At 45.2% G+C, this 22,725-nt stretch overlaps 2 protein-coding genes across 16 annotated transcripts in view; both read left to right on the forward strand.

Moving 5' to 3' along the window:
* Positions 1-7,697: 7,697 nt before the first annotated feature.
* Positions 7,698-19,330, forward strand: PAQR7 (progestin and adipoQ receptor family member 7). Of its 10 annotated transcripts, none has more exons than XM_074218067.1 (3): positions 8,569-8,658; positions 11,913-13,168; positions 17,247-19,330. In XM_074218067.1, the coding sequence occupies exon 3, from the start codon at positions 17,269-17,271 to the stop codon at positions 18,322-18,324; it is 1,056 nt and encodes a 351-aa protein (XP_074074168.1). In that variant the 5' UTR covers positions 8,569-8,658; positions 11,913-13,168; positions 17,247-17,268; the 3' UTR covers positions 18,325-19,330. The 10 variants fall into 10 exon arrangements, with proteins under 10 accessions (XP_074074163.1, XP_074074168.1, XP_074074171.1 ...); XM_074218070.1 differs by having other exon boundaries at positions 8,570-8,658; positions 13,060-13,168; XM_074218064.1 differs by lacking the exon at positions 8,569-8,658 and having other exon boundaries at positions 9,124-12,016; positions 13,060-13,168.
* Positions 19,331-19,670: 340 nt separating this feature from the next.
* The window catches only part of AUNIP (aurora kinase A and ninein interacting protein), a 50,990-nt gene continuing 47,935 nt past the window's right edge, over positions 19,671-22,725 (forward strand). For 5 of the 6 annotated variants that reach the window (XR_012474549.1, XR_012474550.1, XR_012474551.1 and 2 more), the window contains exon 1: positions 19,671-19,964. Coding sequence is in view for 3 of the 6 variants with exons in the window: in XM_074218076.1 (XP_074074177.1) it covers positions 19,836-19,964 (129 nt within the window). In the remaining 3 variants the exon portion in view is untranslated. The remainder of the gene's footprint in view (positions 19,965-22,725) is intronic. The other variant, XM_074218074.1, reaches the window with a different exon arrangement.

The raw sequence follows: 22,725 nt of genomic DNA on the forward strand, positions 1-22,725 counted from the left end.
ATAGGTTCCTTCCCCCCACCCCTCTTTAAAATTCTCTTTGGGATACAGAGTTAGTAGTGGTAGTGCTGGAGCAAAGGGTATGTTCAATTTTATAACCCTCTCTAGGCCTAGTTCCAAACTGACCTTCAGAATGGTGGAATCAATTCACAATTCCATCAATAGTGCATTAGTGTCCCAATTTTCCCATATCTCTTCCAACATTTATCATTTTCATTTTCTGTTATACTAGCCAATATGATAGATATAAAGTGGGTATCTCAAAGTTGTTTTAATTAACTTTTTTCAATCAAAAGTGATTTGGAGTATTATTATTTTCATATGACAATAGCTTTGATTTCTTCATCTGAAAACTGCCTGTTCATATCCTTTGACTATTATCATTTGGGGAATAATTTGTTTTCCTATAAATTTGATTGTTTTTTTTACATTTGAGAAAATGAGATCTTTATTTATTTTCTTTTAGGTTTTTGCAAGGCAAATGGGGTTAAGTGGCTTGACCAAGGCCACACAGCTAGGTAATTATTAAGTGTCTGAGACCAGATTTGAACCCAGGTACTCCTGACTCCAGGGCCAGTGTTTTATCCACTGTGCCACCTAGCCTCCCCAAATAAGATCTTTATTAAATACACTAACTATAAATATTTTCCCTAGTTTTTTGCTCTCCTTCTAATCTTGGTTGCATTGATTTTGTTTATGCAAAAACTTTTAAATTTAATATAAATCACAATTATCTTTTTTAAATTTCATAATGCTCTCTATCTCTTGTTTTGTCATAAGTTCTTCCCTTTTTCTAAGATCTAACAAGTAAGTTATTCCATGCTTCTCTAATTTGTTTTTGGTATCACCCTTTGTGTCTAAATCACATACCCATTTTGACCTTATCTTGGAATAGAATGTGAGATGTTGGTCAATGCCTAAGTTTTTGCCTTGTCATTTTCTAGTTTTCCTAGCAGTTTTTGTCCCAAAAGTTTGGATCTCTGGGTTTATCAAACCCTTAGATTGCTATGATCATATATTACAGTATATACTATATTTCTTAGACAGTTCCAGAATGTTTTTTATGATTACCATTGCTTGAGATCTGGTATGGCTAGGCCATTTTCCTTCATTTTTTTCCACTAATCCCCTTGATATTCTTGACTATTTATTCTTCTGGATTAATTCTGTTAACATTTCTTTTACTTCTATAAAATAATTATTTGGTAATTTTATTGACATTAAACTGAATAAGTAAATTAATTTAGGTAGAATTTTCATTTTTATTACAGTAGCTTAGATTACCTATGAGCAATTTATATTTTCCCAGTTGTTTAGCTCTATTCATTTTTTCACATTACTACAATAATCTTATTGTAAAAGTAAACGTAATCTACCCTCCCCCCACAAAGATAGAAAAACCTCAAGGAGAAATAAAGTGAGAGAGAAAAAAAACCCAGTCTACTTCTGTGTTCAGATACCATCAGCTTTGGGATGGATTGCATTACTTATCATAAGTCCTTCAGAAAAGTTGATTTAATATTTTTTTCTTGCAGTTGCTATTGCTAGCTGTATTTCCCTCCATTCTTTTCCTCCCCACCCCCATTTATTCTTTTCTCTCTCTCTCCTTTCACCCTATCCTTCCTCAAAAGTTTGAGTATGTTGTATCTGACTGATCTTCCCTCTCTTCTATGACCTACATCCTTCCTCTCCCCTTGTTCCCTTTCTCCCATCCCTTTCCTCTCTTTTTTCCTCTAGGGTAAGATAGGTGTCTATACCCAATTGAGTGTGTATATTACTTCCTGTCTGAATCACTTTTTTTTTTGCAAGGCAAATGGGGTTAAGTGGCTTGCACAAGGCCACACAGCTAGGTAATTATTAAGTGTCTGAGACTGGATTTGAACCCAGATACTCCTGACTCCAGGGCCGGTGCTTATCCACTGCACCACCTAGCCGCCCCTCTGAATCATTTCTGATGAGAATTAAAGTTCACTCATACCCCCCTCACCGCCTACCCCTCACTTCATTGCAAAAGTTTTTTCTTGTTTCTTTTATGTGAAATCTCTTAGCCCATTCTACCTCCCCTTTCCCTTTCTCCCAGTACATTCCTTTCTCATCCATTAACTACATCTTTAGTATGTTATACCCTCATATTCAGCTCCCTTCTCTGCCTTGTCCATATATGCTCCTTCTAACTGCCCTAATAAATGAGAAGTTCATATCAGAATGATATCAGTATCATCTTCTCATGCAGGAATATACACAGTTCAATATCATTAAATCCCTCATCATTTGACCTTCCTGCTCACCTTCTCTATGCTACACCTGAGTCCTATACTTGAAGATCAAACTTTTTGTTCAGCTCTGGCCATTTCAACAGGAAAGTTGAAAGTCCCCTATTTCGTTGAATGTCCATCTTTTCCCCTGAAAAGGATATTCAGTTTTGCTGGGTAGTTGATTATAGGTTGTAATCCAAGCTCTTTTACCTTCTGGAATATCATATTCTAAGCCCTACAAGCCCTTAATGTAGACACTGCTAAATCCTATTTAATCCTGACTGTAGCTCAGTGATATTTGACTTGCTGCTTTCTGACTGCTTGTAATATTTGCTCCTTGATTTGGGAGTTCTGGAATTTGGCTATAAATACTCCTGGGAGTTTTATTTTGGGATATCTTTCAGGAGGTGATTGGTGGATTCCCTCAATTTCTGATTTATCCTCTGCTTCTAGGATATCAGGGAAATTTTCCTGGAGAATTTCTTGAAAAATAAAGTCTAGACTCTTTTCCTGGCCAGGACTTTCAGATAGTCCAATAATTTTCTCTCCTGGTTCTGTTTTCTAGGTCAGTCGTTTTCCAATGAGATTTTTCACATTTTTCTCTAATTTTATTAATGTGAAAAATGTTTTGCAATTGTGTTCATTTAGTTCCTGAGTCCAAAGAACTCTTGAATGAAACTTGTTCTCCACCTCCAGATAGTGAGTTGATGGTCTCAGAGTGCAAATTGAAACATATTTCTTTTCTTTCTTTCTTTTTTGACATAGATAATACAAGAATTTATTTTTCATTACTAATATACATTTATAATAGGTTTGGGTTCTCTTGTTTCTCAATGGATGAGGGAAAGGAATGGGGTAGGAGAGATTTTGGAACTGAAAAATATAAAATTGAATTTTAAAAATAACAAATTAAAATAGTTAAACAAAAACAACTAATACAATGATTATCTGACAATGCAACATTTTACTCTAGTCTCCTGTCACTCTGCCCAAAGGAGATAACTTAGTATCTTTTCTTTTAGACCATTATTAATTTTTCAATTGCTCAAAGTTCAACCTCCTTTCAGTAACCTTTCTTTCATATGTATTATATATAATATTATATATATACCTTTATTTATGCATGCATTTATTTCCAATTACATGTAAAAACAATTTTAACATTTTTTTTATGTTTGAGTTCCACATTCCTTCTTTCCCTCTCTCCTCTCCCCCCTCACTAAGAAGGCAAGCAATTTGATAAAGGTTATACATGTGCAATAATGCGAAAAATATTTCCATATTAGTCATGTTGTGAAAAAAAACAGACCAAAAGAATCCAATAATCCAAGAATAATAAAGTTAAAAAGAACCCACAAATCAGTATGTTTTCATTTGCATTCAGAGTCCATCAGTTCTTTCTTTGGAGGTGGATAGCTTTTTTTCATCATAGGTCTTCCAAAATTGTCTTGGATATCAGTGATCTTTCATTTACATAGCTAAAGCAATTTTATACATATAACCTTTTATGTATATTGTGTGTGACCTTTGGGGTGCTCCAGTAGTGGCAGAAATCCAAATTGACTTTTTTGCTTGTTTGTTTTTTTGTTTTTGCAAGGCAATGGCATTGTGACTTGCCAAGGTCACACAGGTAATTATTAAATGTCTGAGGCTGGATTTGAACTCTGGTCCTCCTGATTTCAAGTCAAGTGCTCTATCTGCTGCACTACCTAATTGCCTCCATCCAAATTGATTTTTGAATTGGTTTCCTTAAGTTTACAGAAAGGTAGCATGCCACCATATTATCTATCCCTGTATTATAATACTTGAATTACTCACCAGGTAGTACCATCTATTTAAAGTTCTAGCATTATAGCTACCTCAATGTGTTTCAGGGATATGAGTGGCTAAAAGACTGTGGTATTACCAGAGGGTAACAACCTGAAACCACTTAAACCACTTCCACATCCCCATTCACTCCATCCCCACCCTCCCATCCCTCCCCCATCTATATGATCATAGTGGTTTCAAAGCAGTGACACTGCACTGAATAATTTAAATCCAAGGCAGCTGGGTTCATCTTTTTGCTAGGGGATCATCCTGATTGTTGTACAAAACATGGCTCTAAAAGTCTGCTGGTTCTAGAGACTTTCATCCTCTACTTCATATTTGGAACCTCCTCTCTTAGTCAACCCTCCCCCACATTTACAGGACACAAGTACTAAACTTCCCATGGTCACATAGCTTATTGAAAATAGCAAAAAGGAAAGGAGAGAGAGGTTAAATTCTCTTACATAATAATGATAGCCAAAGCTAACATATGGAGCTTTAAGGCTAGCAGAGAACTACATGGAGCAAACTACTTCTAGCCATCTCCTCAAATCTCCTTCAACTTGTCCTCTCAGTTGTTTGGGATGTGGGGAAGTTTCTGAAGCTCCTGGCCTATAAAGGTCATGGAAAAGGGAGATAAGGTATCAAGAGTATGTATCTTGGACCCAGCTCCAGATTTCAGATTATACCAAGGCAAAACAGAACTCAAGAAAGAGAGAGAAAGAGGGAGCACTGTGTTCTCTAGCTCATCAGTTAAATTTATTTTTAATAGTTTACTCCTGACCACTTTAATTTTATCTCAACTCTTGGCTATGTGATCTTTGCCACCCTGGTCCCTGGTCACTCATTTGAATTTCTGCCCATACCCATTGGCATGAGCTGCTAGAGTAACCCAGGTCATCCCCTCATCTCATGGAAATTTACAGTCCTAGTATGAGCAATGACTACAACTGTTGCTCCCTGTGCCTTGCATCTTGGGTAACAAGAGCAGCAGAAGAAAATGGAGGGAGCCAATTCTGGATGACAGTCTAAACCACATTTCCTTTATCCTGATGAATGACTTCCTGCCCATTACAGAATCACATCCCTTTTCCCCAATTTCCCTTTGAAGGAGTTAAGAGGTGAGATCTCTAGGCTTACTTTCTTCCCAAATCATCATGACCCCAGAATACACCTTAAGTTAAAAGAGATCAGTGTGGGCATATATATGAAATAAAGACTAGAAAGATAAAGAGATATAAGAAGATGAAAAAGGGTAAAAACATCACTTGCACAAAAATATTCATAGCAGCCCTGTTTGTGGTGGCAAAGAATTGGAAATCAAGGAAATGACCTTCAATTGGGGAATGGCTTAGCAAATTGTGGTATATGTATGTCATAGAGCACTATTGTTCTATTAGAAACCAGGAGGGTCGGTAATTCAGGGAAGCCTGGAGGGATTTGCATGAACTGATGCTGAGTGAGATGAGCAGAACCAGAAAAACACTGTTCACCCTAACAGCAACATGGAGGTAATAACCAACCTTGATGGCCTCGCTCATGCCATCAGTGCAACAACCAGGGACAATTTTGGGCTGTCTGCAATGGAGAATACCATCTGTATCCAGAGAAAGAACTGTGGAGTTTGAACAAAGTCCAAGGACTATTATTCCCTTTAATTTAGAAAAAAAAAATTGATATCTTATTGTCTGATCCTGCTATCTCTTATACACTGTTTCTTAAGGACATGATTTCTCTCTCATCACACTCAATTTGGATCAATGTACAACATGGAAACACTGTAAAGAATGACAAATTGCTTTCTGTGGGGAGTGGGGAGAGGGAAGTAAGATGGGGGGAAATTGTAAAACTCAAAATAAAGAAAATATTCAATAAAGAAAAAGATAAAGAGATATATGGCTATATATTTCACCATTCAGCATTTCCTATAAATCTTATGTTTCTCTGAATGATTCATTTCTGTCATTGATTATTGTAGGATAGAATTCTAAATTCTAAACCACAGTTTTTTAGCCATTTCCCCAATACATGGGCATCCTCTTTGCTTCTAGCTCTTTGCTACACAAAACATATAGTTGATATTTTGGAATACATATGGAAATTTGTTTCTGTCTTTAACCTCTGGGGTAGGAAGTGGGAAACATGCCCAGGAGTTCTTATTCACATTTATCATATCTGAATTTGTATTATGTTTGGGTAGGTATCCTGGTTTTCCTAATAGACTTTGAGTATCCCAAGGTTAAGGGTCACATCTTATTTCTCTTTGCATTTTTCTACCATGCCTACCATGGAGTAATAAATGTTTGTGTTTAATTCCTAGTTCCCCTCTAGGCATCCTTTGTAGGCTCATCAAAAAAACAAAAATATGAAAATAAAATCTATAGATGAACATTCCTGACAGGAGCTCTGATGTCAAAGTTTTATCTTTATCATTTCCTGGGAATATTATCTGAATTAGCCAATTAACTGGAGCTCAGCAGAAAAAATGGGGGGGGGTGAGAAGTGGAGCCAGACTTTGTCCCAAACTCACAGGGTGGCCTTAGATCTTTGTTGGGATCCCCAGTACCTAGGTCAGGCGCTTGGCACATATGCGTCATGGATTAGATGCTTGTTGACTGACTGGGACAAGACATTGTCAGGTCCTCTCTGGGCCTTCATTTCCTCCAATGTAAAATTAATGGGTTGATAGTTAACATTTCTTTGAGTACAAAGCACAGTGCTTGGTGATAGGTGCTTGATATTAAATGCTGTCATTCCTGGCATCAAAATGACAGATTTACAATTCCTGCACTAGGAAGAACCTCAGAGACCATCTTGTTAGTCATCCTCTCTTGGAGACCTCTCCCATCATAATCTCAAGTAGCCTATGTTTACAGCCCCCTAATCCCACCCCAGTCCACTTTTGGCAAACTCTAATCATAAGAAAATTTCCCCCAATCAGAACTAAATTTGCCCCTTTGCAATTGACACACATTACTCCAGATTTTTTAATCTTGGGGCAAGTTTACATGACAGGCCTTCAGTTATTTGGCCATACTTCTTTGTGAATTGCTGAAGAACCAAATCTTTGGTATTTTGGGTTTGCAATGTAAATTTTTCTCATCTAATTTGTGCTTATTTTGGGTTTACCTATTTGTTGATTTTTGAATTTTTTAAATGCATTTTTGGTTTGTCTAATTTGTTAATATATAGTTTGGAATAAGACTTTTCCCCTGAGAACTACTTTATTGCACAAGTAAGAGGATTGGGGCAGCTAGGTAGTGCAGTAGATAGAGCACTGACCCTGGAATCAGGAGGAACCTGAATTCAAATTTGGCCTCAGGCAGTTAATTACCTAGCTGTGTGACCTTGGGCAAGTCACTTAACCCCACTGCCTTGCCAAAAAAAACCCCCAAAACAAACAAAAAAAGTGAGAAGATCCAGAATATGAATTCAGGCAGCCAACAAACATATATTACTATTTATTCATCTGCAAGAGTCCAAGGTTTTTTGTTTGTTTTTGCAAGGTCACACAGTTCATAAGAGTCAAATGTCTGAGGCCCTATTTGAACTCAGGTCTTCCTGACTCCGGGGCCAGTCAGGGCTCTTTCCAATGTGTTACCAGATGGCATCTCCAGGCATCCTAATTCATGCCTGACCACTGGACCCAGCTGGCTCTGGAGGAGAAAGCGAGGCTGGGGGCTTTGCACAACACCCCTTCACTCCGATGCGATTCACGCGCTTATCATGGCATCGCCTCCCGGATGTCCTGGTCTTCTAAAATGAGGGACAAAAACATTATTGCATCGCCTCAGAAGTTCTGAAATGCATCCTTCTTCTCTTCCACGGGAATCGCTCCTTGGCTCTGCCGTTGGGCCGCGCATCAGTCGGGGTGTCATCCGGTCTCCATCAGGCTTCTCCCTGTGCCCCGCAGGCATTACTTTCCCTGCGTGACGCCGCTTTCCAGACTCTGGAGTGAAGCTTCCCTGCGCTTTGGTCCCCGCCCCGCTCCCGCTGCGCAGCTTACAGCGTCTGCCCTCGGCCTCCGCGCCGCTTCAGGACTGATCTGTCCGGCTTGGTCCTTCCAGGCCGGACCGCCCCCCGGGCGCCTCCGGGCCAGGCTGTCCCAACCGGACTCAGCCCGACTGCGGATGGGCGCCGGGGCGCCGGGCAGAGGGGCCTCCCCTCCCCGGCCGCTGGGCTTCCCCTCGCCTTCAGCTCCCGGGCCCTGGCCCTCCCTGCGCGGGGGACCTTCCTACCGGGGCGCCCCGAGTCTGGATGGGGGAGGGAGGGAGGAGCCCCGAGGGGGCGCCCGGCTGGGAGGGCCGCGCGCCGGGGCCCCTTGGGAGGCGGGCCCCTGCCCGGGGGGGCCCCCGCTCCCGTCCCCCCGGGACGCCCCCGAGGCGGAGGAGCGGGGTGCGCCGAGGGAGGGGCGGAGGGGCGGGGGCGCGCGGCCGGGGCGGAGCCGCCGGGAGGTCGCTGCCGCCCAGCTCCTGCCCCGCTTCGCCTCGGCTCCTGGGGACCAAGCCGGGGCTCGGGCCGGGGCTCGCGCCGCCGCCGGGGCCGCCTCTGCCGGCGTGGGAGCTCTCCGCGCACCGCCCGAAGGGCCCGCAGCCGGGTGAGGCGGCCCGGGGGAGCCGGAGGGAGGCGCGGGGCCGGGGCCCGGGGCCGGGGGGCCACAGCGCACGGAGCCCGGCCCGGCCCGGCCCCGGGAGCGAGTGGGGGGGCCGGGACCTTAAGAGCTGGGGGAGGGGGAGAGACGGAGGGACGGGGGGGGGGGGTCGGGACCTTAAGAGAGCTGGGAAAGTGAGGGGGGAGAAAGACAGTGACAGACAGAGAGACAGAGAGACAGAGACAGACAGGAGGGAGACACTGACCCACAGAACTGGCCCCGGCCGCTACCGGCCCGCAGGGATAGACCAGCCCTCGGTCCCGGAGCTCCACTCCTTCCAAGGCACGGGGAGACGGAGGCCCAGAGACGTAGACCCTCAATATTCATATATTGAGAGACATCTGTCAGAGCCGGGGGCCCCTTAGCACAGAGGGGCTAGGACCCCGAACCCAAAGACCGCCTTTTGTGGATGAGAAAGTGGAAAGCCAGAGCCAGGACGCTAGTTAATCCGACTGAGACTTTGGTCCAAGAGCCTTGGAGGAGCCACTCTCGGAAGTCTGGGTGAGCCGCTTGCCTGCCCCTAAGGGACCAGGAAAACGCAGAGAATGCTTACAGGAGAAAAAGCTCTCATGCTTCTAGAAGGCCCGGCCATCTTTTCCCTAAAATAAGAAGAACTTCTGGGTGGGTTGAGAAGTGTGGGGGCTGGGCTGGAGGATGGAAAATATTACTGGGGAGTGAATGTGGCTAGAGAAGAGATGATAGTCTTGAGGTTCTTAGTGTAGGACATGTTTCGCTTCCTTAAAACCTTGTTTCTTTGAGCCCTTTGTGGTTTGGCTCAGAACACTGTGTCCTGGCTCACAGAGATAGGGGACAGAGCATCCCTTCTTCCCTGGGACTGATGCCAACTTGATACCCTGGCCAAGGATGCTGCTTCTCTCTAGACCTCTATTTCTTTCATCTGTTTTCTCCTCTTTGGCTCTGTTGTGTATGTCTTGTGTCCCTACAGGAGACTGAATTTTGGGGAGCTCTTGTGAGCTAGTCAGGAACTCACTGGAGGAAAAGACTTGCTTCTGTTTTTGTCCCTCATGCTGTGGTGAACCTGAACAGTTCTGTCATCCTCCCCTATCTGAGCTTCCTTATCTTTGAAATGAGAGTAATTCACTTCCTGGAGCATTCTGTAATTAGGAATTGAATTATCTGACTTTCAGCTACTTGAATTATTAGAAGAGTAATATTTCACATTTATATGCATTCGTAACAGCAGGAATTTTTTTTAAAAAGTCATTTCTATTTGGTTTTAGAATACATTGTGGGATTTACTTTTTTTTTTGTTTTAGTTTTTGCCAGGCAAATGGGGTTAAGTGGCTTGCTCAAGGCCACACAGCTAGGTAATTATTATTAAGTGTCTGAGGTCAAATTTGAACTCAGGTACTCTTGACTTCAGGGCCGGTGCTGTATCCACTGCGCCACCTAGCTGCCCCCTGGGATTTACTTTTTTAAAAATAACAGACTAAAGTTCAGCATGGAGTTGAGCCAGATGTTAGGTAGCAGTAGAAAGCTAGATAGGCATCAAATTTTCTTTGCCATTTATAATCCACAGTGTCTAATCATAATGCAGATAATGGAGAATTGACTACATAACTAGTTCTTTTCTATCTCCCACAAAACACATCTTACCCATTAACCATAAATACCCTCACTGGAGCCTTGGACACCCCCTTCTATAGACTCTACCCTCTTATTGTATTCCCATGTGCAGAAGTCATATTTCCAACTGCCTCCTAAGGACTTTCCTCACCAGAAGCCTCTATTCGGGATCCTGGTGCCTTTTGCCAGTGCCTGGTGAATCTACATCAGAGGCCCCTTGTAGGCTCTAGGTAGACTGCAGACAGAGATTACAAGACAAGAGCAGGTGTTGGGATGAAGAAAAAAGACATGAGTCAGTTATAAAATTTATGAGGGACAGTTGGAAATCCAGAGATGTCAGTAGGAGAGCAGTGGTGGCTCAGTGAGTGGAGGCTCAGTGAGTGGAGGGAGGATTTGAAAGTAACTAAGAACAGAGAGTATGTCAACTTTTCCTCTTTGTTCTGGATGTGAGGAGGTATGACAGCAGCCAGCATTGGAGAGGGTGCCTAGAGATGGCATGTTTTCTGGAAATAACTAGGCCTTTGTGAGTGCCAGGAGATGAAAGGAATGTAAGAGGAAGGGGTTCTGTCTGAAGGGGAATTTGTTAACAATAGAGGATGATTCCATAGAGCATAGTTGAAAGGGAAGGGAGAGCAGTGGCTAGGTGGTACAATAGATAGAGTACTGGCCCTGGAGTCAGGAGGACCTGAGTTCAAACCTGACCTCAGACACTTACTAATTACTTAGCTGTGTGACCTTGGGCAAGTCACAACCCCATTGCTTTGCAAAGCCCCCCCCCCCCAAAGAAAGAAAAGGGCAGGGATTGTGGAAAGCTAGGATGGAGTTTACTATTAGGGATCCCCAGAACGGGTAATACATTTTGAGACAGCAGGTTCCACTTCTGGGAGAAGGACATGATGGCTGTTGAACTAGGGCCCAGTCAGGGGGCTGGGCTAGGGAGGGAGCGCAAGAGTTTCCTCTTCCATGTTTGCATGTGGGTCAAAGTTCTGGTTGCCCCATGCATATGTGCCCCATGTGTACCCATAATGCCAATATTGGAACCTTCCTATAGATAGCCACCCATTATCAGAATATGCTAATGTTATTGTTAAACTTTGATTTAAAGGATAGAACATTTGGGACCTTAAAAAACAACAAAAAGTTTTCCAGGGAGAGAAATAATTAACTCAAGGTAAGATAAGGTTTGTCTGTCTGCCCGAGTTGAACTGAAAGGTGCCCAGGACAAGGTCCTAGTCAGGTCACCTGACACTTCACTTGATAACTTGGGATGAACTTTAGCACAGTCCTCAAATCACAAAGTCAAAGGCATTTCCCCAGCTAGCCAAGTGAATAGAAATGATCTCCAAGAGTCTAGATTTTAGAGTTTGGAGAGAACTGAAGAGGCCATCAAAGTAAATCTTCCTTTTGTTTAGTTGTGTCCACCTGTGATCCCATTTGTTATTTTCTTGGCAGAGAGTGGTTTGCTGTTTCCTTCTCCAACTCATTTTATAGATGAAAAAACCAAGGCACATAGATTAAATGGTTTGCTCTTAAGAATCTTGAGGCTGGATTTAAACTCAGGTCTTCTTGACTCCAAGCCTGGTGCTCTGTTCATGGTACCCTTTATTTTACAGAACTAGCAAGTATCTGAGGGCAGTTTTGAAGCTGAGTCTTCCTGATTTCCAAGTCCCTGTGCTCTCTCTACTGTACCAAGCTGACCACCACCATATAAGAAATGGTGAGAGTATTAGATCTGGAGTCAAGGGACTTGCCTTTGAATCCTGGTTTTGCCATTTTATTGTAGTTATAGAATTACTTTATTGACAAATATTTGATTAAAAACAAAAACACTTTCCATCCTCAGGGTCGACAAGGGTGTGTGACACAGTGGTTAGAGTTCTATGAGGAGCTGAGTTTGCCACCTATGTTATTTTAGACAAAGTCACTTCCCTTCTCTGGATCTCTGTGTCTCCATTTGTAAAACAAAGGGGGCCAAACAAGATGACCTCTAAGTTCCCTTTTAACATCTAAGTCTATGGTTCTATAATTTATTCAGAGATGTTGACAAACATGATAGAAGCTTCAAACCCATTGGTCACAGTGTGTTTAGGTGATGCAGAATGAATTTTACATCAGCCCCTGCCCAACTGGAATGGTAAACTCTCATCTGGCAACTTTCCTATAACATCTTTGCCTATAAAATTTCTGCTGATTTTCAAGGCTGTAGGAATCTGATGGCTTTTTGAATAGACTCAGTGAGTTCTAGACAGTGAACAGTGTAATTATTTGCCAATTGAGAGATGCACTTAACTGTGTATTTAGGAAGTCCAAGCCTTGGCAACATATTGGGCAAACTTCTGCCCTTACCCTCCCCTATATCCCCAAGGGTTTCCATTGGACCAAGGTAAGGCTCTCCAAGAAATCAGTTGTTGGTATTCTTTGAGGCCACAAGACCCTAGGGAATCATTTGGTGCTCCAAGGATTACCAGTGACTAGAGTCCTCAGGGAGAATTGAATCCCTTAAGATAACTCCATCACAACACTCTCTAGGCTTTTGGTATTGATATTTGATTCCTATCCCATCCGGAAGACTATAGGGTCTAAGAGAAAAGATGCTCTGGTAATAAGCACAGGGCCCAAGTTCATATTATGGCTGAGCATGTCTGAAATGAGGTTAACACAATATGGAAAATAAGGGGTTTTGTTTGATTGAAAAAAAATTGGACAGGATCTCTTTAGTTCTGCTTTTGTTACATTTTTATTCTCATTTGCATTGAGTAGATTGGAGAACACTTGTTTTCCTAATATCCTGTGAAAAGAGTTTTGAACTGAGAACCTGGAGGTCTGAGACCTGAGATTGTCTTTGCTTTTGACTGCTGGGTGTTTTGGGGTAAGTACTTCTTTGGGCCTGAGTTTTTTTCTGCAGTACTTTAAGACAATGACTTCTGCCTATCCTGACCTCCCCGGATGTGAAGAGGGAACTTTTTAGGGAATCCCCAGAGATTAGTAGATTGGGGATAGGAACCCATAGGCTGATCCCTCCTAAAGATGAATGATGGTGGGCAGCTAGTAGAGCCATCCTCAGCCCCACCCTTCAGTGACATCACACAGGACATCTCCGATCCCTGGAAACCCTATTCCTAGCAGTCTTACCTGACTTGTAGAAGTGGAGCATACCGGGAAGTTGCCCATTCCCCTGGCAGAGATCGCTTTGCCCTGAGCTTGAGAGAACCCTCCCCTTATCCCCAGGTGACCTTAGCATGCTTTGGAAGTTTCATCCGGATCAAAGGGTAGGATATCCTGGGAAGGAAACCATTCCTCTGGCAGTGATTCCCTTGCCCTGGGTTTGAGAGTACCTTCCCCTTATCCCCAGGTGACCTTAGCATGCTTTGGAAGTTTTATTAGGATTGAAGGGTGGGACATTGGACTGGTATGTTTTAATATATTAATTGCATGGCCCAGATGGGCAAGGGCAGTCAGGACTCTGGTTAGACTTGTCAGAGCAGGTTCCAGAGACACATCCCCCATCACCCCATGCCAGGTGATCATCCCTTATGACTTCCTTTCTACTAAGTCAGTGTTTTATTCCACCGGCATCTAGAGGCATGATTTTGAAAAACAGATTCTGGTTGGAATGGGACATTCACTGTGAAATGGAGCCCCAATAAAGATCTGAAAGTTTTCCATGGGGGACTCTCCTTCCTGAACAGCCACTCTTTTGTTTTCTTGGGCTTTTTCCTGGGAGAGAAGAGGGGAGGGAGGAGATCCCAAATGTTTATTGGAAGCCCTGGGAGATGGGAGTCTAAGGAGGTGGGTGTGCCTTGAAAGGAAGGGCTGGTGGGGTAGAAGGCTGCCAGGAAATTGTATGATGGGAGGGAGATTCTGTAACTTGTAGTATAAATTCATAGTCTTGAGAGCTATAATCTAGCCTACCTACCTCATTTTACAGAAAAGAAAATCTAGGTCCCAAGGGTTCTGCTGCCCAAGGTTCCACATTTAGTAAGAATGTGTAAGTAGAGTTGAATTGAAAACAGGGTAGATGGAAAATAAATGATTTCAGAGAATAAATATACCAACATGCAATTATATTGCATCAGTAATAGGAACAGATAGTGTAGTTAAAGACAGGGCCTTGCTCTGGGGACTGAGCCCACCTTGGGGGTAAACAGAGGAATGAGCAAAATTCAGACCTTCATTGACTCTCTTGCTTGGGGATAGCCCGATGCTCCAGAAATGGCTTAATAAAGGAACAGCTGAAAGTCATCCAAAGTAGTAAGAGCAAACTAGGCCCTTCAGGGCTTAGAATGAAGAAGCCAAGTTTTCTAGAGGGAGGGACTAGAGCATGGAGAAGCAGGATGTTGAAATGCAAAGAAAAGGGTGTGGAGTCAGGGGATTTTTGGTTTTGCATTTTAGTTGTGACCCCTGCTGTCTGAGTCACCGGTAGGTTGGTAGCCTTAACCTGTTAATCAGTTTATTTGTAAAATAGGGGTCATTGTTTATAGTACTCATGCATCTCAGAATTGTAGTGAGGAAAAGACTTTGGTCATTTGGCAGGGCTTTAGAAATATAAGTTGTGGTTTTACCACCACCATCTTGATTCTGGGGTCTGCTTTGTCTTTGACTCTGCTGTCTTCTCTAGGATTTGGACCTCAGTTTCTTCAGTAAAATGAAAGGGTTAGCTAGATGATATTTTAGATAGCTGAAAAGAATGTTATCTCTGTAGACTATTTTTAATTTGTAAAAATGAAGGTTGGACTAGTTGGTTGCAAAGATTCCTTTCAGTTCCTACTTTCTGTTTTCTAACACTCCATGTCCCAAGATCCCTTCCAGGTCTGAATTGTTCCAAAGACCCTTATAGCTCTGTCTGCATTCTATGGCCCCTTTCATCTTTGACTTCCCCTTGTTCAAATGTTCTTTTCTGCTCAGACATTGTGTGCTCCAAGATCTATTCCAAATATATTTTCTATGGTCACTTCCAGTTCTGAGATTCTAAGGTCTGTTCCATCTCTGACATCCCATGATTTGAGGTCTCGTATAGTTCCAACACTTTTTCTGAAGGGCTGCCACACAATTAATTTTCTATGATTGGAGGAAAGTAGAAGGGATATTTCAGTGAAAGAATGAAACTGAGAAGACAAAGTGGTGGGTTGAGTTTGAGTTAGTAGGTAACAAATTGTAATACTTTTAGGAAATTAGTTGCTAGAAGGTCCTTTCCTAATGGCTGAATTAAAAGAATGGGGATGCATAATAACAGCCAAGAATAGTTTCTTTGATGTAAAATGACTCAATCCAAAGACAGTGTCCCCAGTTTTAAGTACCATATTATGGGCCTAAATTGAGAGAGGTTCTTAGTCTCGATGACTGCAAGACAGTATCTCAGTGATCTAAAATAGGAATGTGGGAGGGGGAATACACTGATTTGGAGAGGACCCTAATTTAATTTTGGACATATTACCTCTAAGGTTAATAGAAATAATGGAAGTGTTGTAGGGCTGGGATAGATTACTTCAGAGGTAGTGATAAAAAATTACTGGAGGGGCGGCTAGGTGGCACAGTGAATAGAACACCGGCCTTGGAGTCAGGAGTACCTGGGTTCAAATCCGGTCTCAGACACTTAATAATTACCTAGCTGTGTGGCCTTGGGCAAGCCACTTAACCCCGTTGCCTTGAAAAATCTAAAAAAAAACAAAACAAAAAACAAAACGAAACAAAAAAATTGCTGGAGACACAGAAGAGTGGAGGTCAGAGGAGTCTTGAAGAGAGTTCACGTGGGGGATGGGAGGAGGAGCAAAAAGGGAAGTCAAGGGGAGGAAGCAGAAGTGACAATAGAGAGGCAGCAGAAATAGGATAGTGTGAATTTAAGGAATGGTGATTATTGACAAGAGTCAGATGCAGAGGATGGATAGAGATGAGTTCTTCCTCCAAGCATTTGTGTTTGCTGGCTTTGTGTGCCCAGACCATTCTGCTTTCCTCATCTTTTGAGATCTCTAATTCCTTTCAAGTTCAGGTGTACTTTCTTTGAAACCTTTTCACCAAGTTCTTTTCCTAATCCCCAAAATGACATCATTGGAGTTAGAGGATCTCAGTTTGAAACATACCTTTGCTTACTACCCTTGTGACTTTTGATGTCTCTTAACCTCTTTGGCTTTTAACTCGCTTTGTAAGGTTGGATCAGATGGCCTCTTCAGGTCCCTTATTTGCTAGTTCTATGACCCATGCTGTATCATTCCTCCAATAGAATATCAGCTTTTTGAGGGCAGGAACTAATTCCTTTTTGTCTGTGTGTCCCGAGAATGTAGCATGTGTTTTTTGAATTGACTGTGTACTGGTTTTCAGATAGAATGGATTCTCCTCAAGGGCAGACTATTTCCCTTTTGTCTTTGTGTATACACCCCTGACTGGCAAGTACTAAGCACTCCTAAAATTTTATTGGCTAGGGCAGCTAGGTGGTACAGTGAATAGAACACTGGCCCTGGAGTCAGGACAATTACTTAGCTGTGTGACCTTGGGCAAGTCTATTGCCTTGTAAACAAAACAAAAAAAGTGCTTATTGGTCATTGGATTATTCATTGGGTTTGACCTTTGGAGCCTTGATCTTTGAAAGAGCTATTTGTCCAACAGATAAGCTTCTTTTTGTCTTTGAATCACCAAGACCAAGCAAGGTGTCTGGTGGACCTGACCAGTAATGGACATTTATCAAGTGTTTGTTGGCCATTTGAAGAAGCCTTAGGATTGGGAGATGAGAGATCCTTGGTATTTAAAAGACCCATTTCAGTAAAATGGTCAGGTTGACCTGACCTAAGGTATGACGAAGGGAATGACCAGAGAGGAAATGAACTTTTCTTCATTATAAACTTAGGTTAATGTTGACATTGAGCACTTCTGGTCTATTGTGAGTTATAAACCTTGAAGCCACAGAGAAACAAGAGGCTATTTTCATGATTATTCTGTCTGTTCATTTTCTACAGCTCTCTGCTCTCAGCCCCCACCATGGCCACAGCCGTAGCCCAGAAGCTCAGCCGCTTCTTCCCCAGTGTCCGGCAGCTGGGACAGATGCCCAGGCTCCTGGGGGAACTGGCATCTCCCCTGCCAGACAGCACTGTGGGTCGGGCTGAGGTACCTCGCCTCTTCTGGAAGCCATATATCTACTCAGGCTACCGGCCCCTGCACCGCACCTGGCGTTTCTACTTCCTGAGCCTTTTCCAAAAGCACAATGAGGCCGTTAATGTCTGGACCCACCTGGTGGCTGCGTTGGTGCTGCTGCTGCGCTTGGCCTGCTTTGCGGGCACTGTGGATTTTATGGGAGACCCGCATGCTCGGCCCCTCTTCCTTATTGTCCTTGCCTCCATCACCTACCTGCTCTTCAGCGCTCTGGCCCACCTCCTTCAGGCCAAGTCTGAGTTCTGGCATTATAGCTTCTTCTTCTTGGACTATGTGGGTGTGGCTGTGTATCAGTTTGGCAGTGCCCTGGCCCACTTCTACTATGCCATCGAGCCTGCTTGGCATGCTCAAGTGGCGGCCATCTTCCTGCCCGCTGCTGCCTTTCTCGCCTGGTTGTCTTGCGCCGGCTCCTGTTATACAAAATATCGCCAGCTGCCGGGGCTTATGGGTCGCGTCTGCCAGGAGATGCCCTCGGGCTTAGCCTATGCCTTGGACATCAGCCCGGTGGTGCACCGCATCTACGTGGCCCAGGTGCTGGGCCAGGAGGACCCGGCCGTGCTCTACCACAAGTGCCAAGTGGCATTCTTTCTTCTGGCGGCCGCCTTCTTCTCGGCCTGCTCCCCCGAGAGGTGGTTCCCCGGCAAGTGTCACATATTTGGACAAGGCCACCAGCTGTTCCACGTCTTCCTGGTGCTGTGCACGCTGGCCCAGCTTAAAGCTGTGGCCCTGGACTATGAGGCCCGGCGGTCCATCTATGAAGGCCTCCACCGCCATGCCCCCCACGATTTCTCTGCTTTCTTCCTCCTCACTGTAGTCTGTAGCGTCCTCACTGCCCTCTTCCTCAGCCACCGTGTGAGGCGGGAGCTGAGCTGCAAAGAGGATTGAAGGGCAGTGAGAAGGGTGCTGGGTTGGGAAGGAGGAAGGGCCGGAGCCCAGTGCCCGCTCGGGAAGGAGGGCAATCCAGCAACTGTAGAGACCCCAGTAAAGTTGTGTCTGACCGCGGTAACTCTAGTGCCCTCCCCTCCCCCATCCCCTTCTTTTCCAGTTCAGAGGTAGGAAGATGGAGCCTTGGGATGCTAGGATGTTTCTTGTCTCTAGCCTTGCTAGGCCTGGCAGACCCCTCACCCTCTGTACCTTGTTCTATCTACATTCCTGCTCATCTCACTTTCCATGGATCTGAAAGAAATAGATCTGTAGGAGAGGAGGTATGGTCGCCCCCCTTTCTTCTGTTGCTTTGGGTGAAATGGCTGTGCGAGCATCTGGGTGGCAAAGCCCAGGGCTCTGAGCTTGTCTGAGGGAGTCAGACAGATCTGAGAGTGCGAGAGGCACCTTCAGCAGCGGCCTGCAGTGGCAGAGCTTTCGGGAGACTCTTGGGAACCGAGTCTTATCCTCCTCGGGGCACTGTCGGCGCAGGCGCCCGGGGTAGTTTGAAGCTGCCCAGCTGGAGGGCCTCGTGTTGGCACATCCGGCTTCCTCCCTGCGGACTTTCTTCCCCAAGCTCCGCCATCTCAAAGGCTGTTTTCTGCCAGGACAGGGCATGGAACCTTCCGCAGCCTTCTTCCCCGTCCCACTCGGGGCCTCTCCTTTGGATGCCAGTGTTTTCCTTTGGGCTCTAGGCCAAAACCCAGATGGTCACCGTGGGGTAGGTCTGGCAGGCCTGGCCCCTCTCCCGGAGCCCCGGGTGACCTTGGGAAGGGCCGGAGAGAAGCCCCGGGGCCCCGAGGTTCTGCGCCCTTCCCCCCGCGCTGCCAGCCAGCTTCCTGCCCTCCGGAGGGCTGGGGGAGGAAGCCCAGGGCCCCCCCGAGGCGGCGCGGGGGCAGCCTGGGGGCAGGGCCGCGCTGCGGGCCGGGACGCCCCGGGCCTTAATAAATATTCACTGGATTTGAACTTGTGGCCCGGCTGACCGAGTCTTTGCCTGGGGGTCGGAGTTCAGGCCCAGCGCGGGGTCTGTGTTGGCGGCGGGGACTGGGGGGTCCTGCTCGGGCCGGGCCTGGGCCAGCCTCAGCCACAGGCCCGCGGGGTGCAGGCCCGAGGCTCGGGGCGGGGCTTGAGCTGGGGAGGCTGCGCGGGGGCGGGGCCCGGCGGGGGGCGGAGCCCGAGGGCGGGAGGCGGGGCCCGAGCTAGGGGGCGGGGCCCGGCGGGAGGCGGAGCCCGAGGGCGGGAGGCGGGGCCCGAGGGCGGGAGGCGGGGCCCGAGGGCGGGAGGCGGGGCCCGAGCGAGGGGGCGGGGCCGGCTGTCTGCGGCCGTCCAGCGCGCGCTCTTCCCATTGGGCGCTGGGCGCAGCCCCGCCCACCGCGCCGGCGCGAGATCCAAAGGGCCGTTGGCGCGCGGGTTGCGGTGGCTGGATCTGTCCGGATCTGTCCCTGCCCGGCCCGGGCGGCCTGCTCTCGGTGACCATGAGGAGAAGAGCCCCCGTCACGGCCGAGGCCTGCGGCGTGTGGCTGGACGCGGCGGCGCTGAAGAGACGGAAAGTTCAGGTGGGCGCAGTGGGCGGGAGCCGGGCGGGGAGGTGCTCGGATGTAGAGGTGAGTGTGAGGGGCGGGGTGTCGGGATGTAGGGCTGAGGAAACCGGGGCTCCGGAGGTGGGGGGAAGGCTGAGGGGACCGGGGTGAGAGGCAGGAGAGCCCGGATGTAGGGGTCAGACTGAGGGGACCGGGCTGAGAGGTAGGATTGCCTGGATGTGGGGGACAGGCTGAGGGGACGGGGTCCCCGGATGTAGGGGTCAGACTGAGGGGACCGGGGTGAGAGGTAGGAGTGCCCGGATGTAGGGGTCAGACTGAGGGGACCGGGGTGAGAGGTAGGATTGCCTGGATGTGGGGGACAGGCTGAGGGGACAGGGGTGAGAGGTAGGAGTGCCCGGATGTAGGGGTCAGACTGAGGGGACCGGGGTGAGAGGTAGGATTGCCTGGATGTGGGGGACAGGCTGAGGGGACAGGGGTGAGAGGTAGGAGTGCCCGGATGTAGGGGTCAGACTGAGGGGACCGAGGTGTGTAGAGACGAAGGGGACCCATTGCTGGAAATGATCCGTGGCTGAGACTTGACCAGGCCTAAGAGACGATAAAGAGGGATTCAGAAGGGAGGGCAGTAGAGAATTGGTTCATCAGATGCAGAAAAAAGAGTGTCTAGTGCAGAAGAGAATTGGGGGGTCAAGGGTTGAAGGTCGCAATGTAGACGAAGAGTAGGGTTTTGTAAAGGAAACAGGGAGAAGTGAAAAGATTATGGTGGGATAAGAAGTTTTGGGAATTCTGGAAGGGGGAGGTGGTGCATTGGTGGATGACAGGGTTTGAGCATCTTAAGGGCATGACTGACCTGGGGGGGGCAAGTCTGAGGTATTTGAGAATCGAAATATATGTTAAGTCCCCTAAGTGCAAGGGCAGGAATTGGGAAGAGGGAAAAATTGTGAGCAGGTGTCAGACTCCTTGAATGAGGTCCTGACCTGGGGAGTCTGTAGATCAGAATTTTGATGGGGGTGGGGGTGGGGAGATAGATAGGAATAGCAAGAGCCTCAAAAGAAGAGGTTAGCAGTGAGGAGGGAAGGGGGAAGAACCTGGTCATGGTAACGGGGATCACCTCCTCTGAACCCCTCCCCCACCTCCACCTGTGAATAATGATTTCCGCAGACCTTAGTGTGCCCCTTATCCTTGGTTCTTTTTTTTTTTTAAGGGTTTATTTTTGCAACGCAATGGGGTTGAGTGACAGCTAGGTAATTATTAAGTGTCTGAGGTTAGATTTGAACTCAGGTCCTCCTGACTCCAGGGCTGGTGCTTTATCCACTGCACTGCCTAGCTGCCCCTATCCTTGGTTCTTTGTGTCTTCTTGTTACTGCTGTGCACTTTGGGGAAAAGAAAATTGGGATTAGAGAGAATAAATAAGGGTAATATACATATACAGTAGAGAATAGGCATGTTTCTAGATGATGTGGGAGGATGTGACAATAACAGTTTATGCTTAGAGTACTGTAAAGATTATTATATATTTATTTGATTTGATTCTCACTCCATCCCTGTGAAGTCAGGTAGTTCATATATTAATGGGTATTATGTTTTGAAGAAAAATTGACTTTAAGTTTGACTTTTGGCTTTGTGGGAGGAATTTGGTAATAAAATTGAGATTTGAAACCGGTGTTTACTTCTACCAATTCATTGCTAAAACTTTCCCACTTTTAGAACAGTTTTATTTAAAAAGCTTTGTTTTCAAAGGAGTTAATCACCTTCAGGTTAGTAAAGTGCTTTCTTATAAATGACCCTGAGGTAGGTAGTGGTAAGCTTTATTATCCCTATTTTACAAATGAGAAAACTGAAACTTATTACAGCTTTTAGAGATCTTTTGTTGGTATAACAACAAAAAAATAGTACTTTAGTCTTCTCTGGAGAGATAGTATAATCAAATAAGTGTAAGAGCTAGAATTTTATTTTTTTATTAATATTTTGTTTTCCAATTATATGTAATAGTAGTCTCTACCTATCATTTTTTGCAAGGTTTTGAATTTTACAATTTCCCCCCACCCCCCCCAGAAGGCCATCTGATAATCTTTACATTGTTTCCATGCTATACATTGATTGAAATTGAATGTGTTGGGAGAGAACTCATATCCTTGAGGAGAAAATAAAATATTAGAGATAGCAAAATTATGTAGTACATAAGACACTTTTTAAAAAAAATTGAAGGTAATAGATTTCGGTCTTTGTTTAAACTTCACAATTCTTTCTCTGGATACAGATGGTATTCTCTGATGCAGGTACTCTAAAATTGTCCCTGATTATTGTATTGATGGAATGAGCAAGTCCATTAAGATTGGTCATCACCCCCATGTTGTTGTTAGGGTGTACAATGTTCTTCCTGGATCTGCTCATCTCACTCAGCATCAGTTCATGCAAGTCTTTCCAGGCTTCTCTGAAATCCCATCCTTGGTTTCTAATAGAACAATAGTGTTTCATAACAAACATATACCACAATTTGTTCAGCCATTCCTTAATTGATGGACATTCACTCCATTTTCAATTCTTTGCTACCTCAAACAGAGCTGCTATGAATATTTTTGTACAAGTGATGTTTTTACCCTTTTTCATCATCTCTTCAGGGTATAGACCCAGTAGTGGTATTGCTGAATCAAAGTATGCACATTTTTTTTGGAGGGCTACAATTTTAGTTCAGATCTTTTGACTAATTGTATCCTGAATTTTTCCCTATACTTTTCTGTTTTGGAGGCATTTTCTAAATTTATGTTAACATAACAAAAGGAAATTAACTACCCTCTTGGGCTGAAAAAGATATATACATATACAT

This window comes from Macrotis lagotis, chromosome 1, assembly GCF_037893015.1.
Source record: "Macrotis lagotis isolate mMagLag1 chromosome 1, bilby.v1.9.chrom.fasta, whole genome shotgun sequence".
NCBI classification, from domain to species: domain Eukaryota; kingdom Metazoa; phylum Chordata; class Mammalia; order Peramelemorphia; family Peramelidae; genus Macrotis; species Macrotis lagotis.